Source organism: Ips typographus, linkage group LG1, assembly GCF_016097725.1.
Source record: "Ips typographus isolate SLU linkage group LG1, UJ_Ityp_2.0, whole genome shotgun sequence".
Lineage (NCBI taxonomy): Eukaryota > Metazoa > Arthropoda > Insecta > Coleoptera > Curculionidae > Ips > Ips typographus.
Window position 1 is genome coordinate 16,569,942 of NC_138422.1, and position 6,076 is coordinate 16,576,017.

Genomic DNA, 6,076 nt, shown 5'->3' on the forward strand with positions numbered 1-6,076 from the left:
TTTTGAATATATGATTAACCGTGAATAATATCCGTGTGTATGTAACCGGTATACCAGAACAAGAACCAGACAATATTGTATAGATTGCATGCATAATGTAGCGTGTTTTCCTACTTGGATCGGCGATTTTAAGCAACAATGTTTCTAAATCTAAGACAAAATATAAAACAAAAAGATTCCAAGAACTATACACACATGACCCAAACATGAGAATGTGGCCCCCCCATACTTTGTGCCACTATAAATCGTCGGGACTATTGTGAGAGCAGAATTTCGTTTCGGAGGCGTGGCGGGACTCTTTATGCCGTTTCCTGTCCTCCGTACATCCAAGATTTACGCACACGTGTTTTTTTCTTCAGTTTCAAATACCAAAAATTTGCTCCTCCTACGCTTTTTATTCAGACGATTCATTCAACTAGTGGGCGTCTAAATATTCGATACGATTTTTTTTCCGATTTGAAAAAGATACGAAAAACAGGAAGTTTAAATTGGGCCATTGGTGATGTTTATCCGTATTTCAGGATTCGGAAATAGAATATCAGGGATACTCGATACGGAGTATACTTTCTAAAATACTTGAACTGAAAAATGATTATTTTACGGTATTTTTAACTCCAAATAATTATCTAATTAATTTTCTGATTTTAGTATTGATTTGTTACTTCATTATTACAGTTATTTATAAATAATATCTACCTACAGTTCTATAAAATAGAGATGTTAAATATAGACAGTAGAGTGTAGGTGTACAGTATACAGGGTGTCCCTAAAATTTCACAAAATTCTTGAGGCTTAAATATATCTATCTAACCTAACTTGCCTTTAAAAGATGTCACGACTGTCATTAATTCCATTAAAATCATTTTCGGTCAATATTGTCAAAACAATAGTATATACTATTTTATGCACTTTAGAATGCGAGAAACTAAAAATAAAAAAAATTACAAAACTAACAGTGGTTACAACGGTACTCTCGTATTACTGATAGTTGTTATTAATTGTTGTTGGCATGGTGGATTCACTTAAAATTTATTGTGCCCTGGAAGTGTTGCTATGGCACAAAACAAATGTTAATCAGTTGTTATCAAACGGTGAGTCCAGAAAAATCGTATTTTTTGAAAATGAACATTGAAGAGGCCGCCCAAGAGGCCATCGTAAGCCTTCTTCCAGAAAAATCTCGCGAAGCTTACAAAAAACAGTTTCTTGTTTACCAAAAATGGTGCGTTGAACAGAATGCAGAGAATTTTACGGATGAAAAGGTGCTCCTGGCTTACTTCCTGCAGAACTCTAAGAAGCTCAAGGCATCTTCTCTATGGAGCCAATATTCCATGATCAAAGCCACGATAATATCTGAAGCAAACGTCGACATCAGCAAATACAGTAAACTCCAGGCATTTCTAAAGAGACAGAATGACCATTATAAGCCGAAGAAGTCCAAGACATTGGATTTCGACCATATAAGAGATTTTCTTCAAAATGCTCCAGATGAACAATATCTAGCCCAAAAGGTAAGATTATTTTCTTTACTTTGAATATTTTCCTGAGAGTACTACTAAAAATAACACCATTGATTATTTTTGTCTACAAAACTACAAAATGTACTGACAGGAGACAATTTTGTTGCAGGTGGTGCTGATTATGGGAGTCGCTGGAGCATGTCGAGGAAAGGAGCTCTGCCAGCTAGACTGCAACGATGTCTCGGATCATAAAAGCTTTTTTCTGGTAAATCTACGGGGTACAAAATCAGGAAAGGATCGCTTGTTTGTGATAAAAACGTCTGGCGAAAACTCTACGAATGTAGTGGAATTAGTGAGAAATTATATTGGTCTAAGGCCACCTACAAAGCATACACGATTTTTTGTGTCTTACAAAGATGGGAAATGCATGACTCAGCCCATAGGAAAAAATACATTTGGACAGCTACCAAGGAGAATTGCTGGCTACTTGAGACTACCAAACGCAAACCTATATACTGGGCATTGTTTTCGCAGATCATCAGCTTCTTTACTTGCCGACTCTGTATCAACCATAGATGTGTTGAAAAGACATGGTGGCTGGAAAAGCAGTTCTGTTGCTGAAGGTTATGTTGAAAATTCATTGTATCAAAAGAAGAATGTTGCCGATCAAATATTCACCAATGTCTTCTCCGATGTTGATATGGCATCAGCATCAACCATAGAAAGATCAATTTCAGAAAATGAGACAACGGCAACGGCGACTGCTACGTATGTGCAGAATATGTTTACTACTAAAAATGTTGCTTCCAATTGTCCACCCTTCGTTAGCCTTGCAAACTGCACCAAAGTCAATATAAATGTAAATATATATAATAATAAGAACTAGATTTAAGTTATGTTTATGTTAATTATCCTTTTTCGGCCTTAGTACACTTTAACAAATAAATAAAATTTCAATAAAATCATTGTTTAATTTGGAAGAATTTGCTTTAAATCCCCCAGGGATTAAAATTACTTTTATTAAAATTACTTTTAATCCCTAAAGTGCATAAAATCATGAAAAATAAAGACTGAGTAAAAGGCTGTTTTGATTTTTTGTTATTTATCGTTTTAGATATTTTGGTTTATCAATAATAAAATAAATGAAGTAAAACTTTTCTGACAAAGTGATCGTTGTACCAAATGAGTATCAACCTTAAATCTCAGAAACACGTCTTGTTGTAAGAAAACTGTGTTCAACTGTATTTCTTGCAAATTTTGACAGTTTTGACATAAGTGCCAGATATCACGTGGTTTTTGGAGTAGAATTTAGCTAGACAGTCACGTGACCAGTCAAAATAACTGTCATAAACACGTTTTGTGTATGTATAGTTTGTCAGCCAGCGACAAAATTGCTTGTGAAACCCACTCGAAGTGAGAAAATTCCATTAAATTTCCTATAATATAATCTAAAAATACACTACAAAATTTGGTACAGTCAGAGAGAAAAGCGGTGTGAAAATTTAAACTGCCAGAAACACAGTATTTGTAATTTAACAGTAATTTACTGGTAACGAACAGAAAGCCACTTTACGCACTTAATTCTTAAATAACTATTAATATTTTAATACATAATTTTTACAAGTGTAATATCTTATATCTTAAATTTTGTTTTGATGGACGTCCCCATTAGTACAGTTCAAAACAATTTTCCTTCTGGTTGCCTTTCTGGAACTGTTTCCTGTAAAATAAATTTCCCAAGTGTGAAAGTCTGTACTAAAGCAGGGTGTTTTCTAGTCTAGGGACGGTCTGGATTGTAGGGGAGGAGATAATAATATATTTCAGGCCGATTGCACTGATATATTTCTCTTTTATCGACATGTGTCTTTCCATACCAATAGGGACTAATCATGGGGTGGGAGCCCTGGCCAAATTACACGGGATTAAAGGAAATAATAGACCTTGAGATAATCACATTTTTTCTTGCTCACAATCTGAATGATAATTTCATCATCCATGCAACTATATGTTAAAAATATTTTGTTGGAGCACAATAGTCGAATTTCTTACATGAGCCATTACAATGACTAATGGCCGTTTAAAACGCAATAGTGCTGTAGTGCTTCACAAAAGAGATGGTTATCAAGTGCCATCAAGCATCTAGATAAAAAAAATCACACAAAAAGCGACACGCATCATTGCTTTTATATTATGTCCTCAACAAGGACGTTACTAACAGTTATTAGATTATTTTGTGGCTTCAAAGCCATTAACGAATTAACGAAGCATACATTTGCCTAGTCAACGTCACTATCATGCCAATTCATTCACGAAACATAATGAATATTTAAACACCATTCCCGAGAACCTAATCAATTATTTGCGTATGATGGTCTAAAGATAAATGCAATTTTGACAGGTTGGAAGAGGTAATTGGGGACAGGATTCAGTCGCTGACAAGCTCGTGGGAATTTCACTTTACTGTTCGGGCTAAAGTCTTAAAGTATCAACGTCTCAATTAACAAAATGCTAATTTTAATATTTTCTCGATACTTGGACTGAAAGTTTGTCGATATGAAGTTAATTTCAGCTAAAATAGGATATCATGAAGTCATGTAGAAAGTAAGGAAAGTCATCCCATTGAAACGTATAAGTAATAAAATTGTTTTTGCAGCTCGGTGTTAATAATTTCGACACAACATGTTGGCTTAGTTTCAAAGTTCTAAATTAATTAATAAAGCTCAGGAAAAGCATAAACGTTTTGTTTTTGAATCAAATGTTCATTTTAATTTGAATCTGTTTACCAAATCTTGTTTTGTTAAAAGTTCTTCCCAAAACCATTATAAAAGTTAAATTCTATTTTGTGGCAAATCACACTTTGCTGCAGCTTAAATGCAATAGATTTCTGGTAGAAATTGCGTTTGATGTATTGAACCGTTATTTCCTGTTGATGGTCGGTCTTTTAGTGAAAAACTTTTGGAAACCACTAGAGTTTCTTGTTTTTCTCAAGTTTTTTAATAGTTGGCGAGGAATTTACAATTAGATGTTTTGAAAGAAGACTGGAAAACAACGAATTGAAATCCTTTGAAATGGTAAGTAATATACAGGGTGGTCCACCACGAACCATAAATGACCATAATTCAGAAAATTTGGTAATATACCGAAATTGATACGGCAGTTTATCTAAGATATTTTCAAAACCAACTTCCGTTGGTATTTATTGCTTGGTATTATAGTTATTTATTATTCTCCCATTTTGTGAGCTGGTCATTCCAACTTCACTCACTATACGATAGGCTCACCACAGTTCAGTAAAAAGGGTGTTTGCACCTCCAAGCTTAAGTAAAGTGTAGTACTTATAGACTGTAATTTAGTTTCACTGTCACATTTAAAACTAAACTCAACTTAAACTCGGCTTAAAATATAACTGTGCAAATGGAAGGGAGGGACAGGCTGTGGACATTCCAGAGTGCAGAAAGCAGGGAAAAAAAGAAGGCTAAACGTTCGAAAACCTGCAAAATTGTGTTATCTCGATACCTTCTAAAAGGTTTAAAAGCTTGCCTTTTTCGTAAAAGTGTACAACTTTGAAGCAATTCTTTATATTAAAAGTATATTGGTTGAAGCGAAAATATTGTGAGTTGATTGAACGTTGGTTTGACTTATTTGACTTTATCTGATCTCTTGTTCTGTTTATTCGTCACTTGAATATGAACAAAACCATCGGATGCAGCTATTTAATTCTTTCTGGGGGTTACGCCCCCAAGCCTAAATCAATCGAATCGTAAACATCTGACTGTAGATAAAACAAAAGAACGCTGACAGGGAAATTATATCACTACAGGCCCTACAAGATCATCAAAGATTGATGCGGGGCCGATAATTGCCGGGGCCCAGAAATACCGAAATTTTAAGTGGAACAAAACACTAGCTTTTGTTTTTCACGTGTAGATTCGGGCTACGTGGTAATTATAGCAGTGGATGGTGTTATTAAGTATCATTAAGTTTTTACGTAAACGTCGGCTATTTTTCTGGGTTGGTAATTAATTATTTTTGGAACCTTGCACTAGGTAGGGAGTCGGAGGAATCCTGACCAGCGTCCATAACGTATTTTAAAAAACGCGACACGTTTAGGATTTTTTTCAAAGATTACTAAGTTGGTCGCGTTCTGGGTTAATTCCAAGGCAGAGCGTGTGATAGCGGCTAACATAAAAGAGATGTTAGATGTCTTTTTATTATGTCTTATAAATACTGGTCGCGTTTACTTACTAATGGAGATAAAACAAATTCCACTAAAATGAACCAGAGCGTAGCTTACGCACCAAGTTGTCACACAATACCGTATGTCTTCAGACTCAGTGTGTTTTACTTTATCTGATCGTGGAGCAAAAAATCGGGCAGATGGTTATAAAGTCTTGATTAATAACGTCGCTGACAAGACTTCTTTGTTTCTTGTCTTCGTGTCCGGGACTTATAATAGATAAAAATTGGTCGTGGAGTCGTGGCTTTAGTTAATTGAATTATTTCACCGTTAAGTCCGCTTTTAGGCTTAATGGCCCTAGTATGATGCAGTCGATTTGTGTGGAATTAAAGTAACGTGTAGACTGAATATTAGGTTAGAGAAAACGACCACCCTGTATGTA

At 35.0% G+C, this 6,076-nt stretch overlaps 1 protein-coding gene across 1 annotated transcript; it reads left to right on the forward strand.

The window, feature by feature from the left end:
• Positions 1 to 1,086: 1,086 nt before the first annotated feature.
• Positions 1,087 to 2,874, forward strand: LOC145740108 (uncharacterized). The gene is made up of 3 exons (XM_081995465.1): positions 1,087 to 1,508; positions 1,627 to 2,225; positions 2,829 to 2,874. Exons 1-3 carry the CDS (start codon positions 1,122 to 1,124, stop codon positions 2,872 to 2,874), a joined length of 1,032 nt encoding a protein of 343 aa, XP_081851591.1. The 5' UTR covers positions 1,087 to 1,121.
• The last annotated feature ends 3,202 nt before the right edge of the window (positions 2,875 to 6,076 follow it).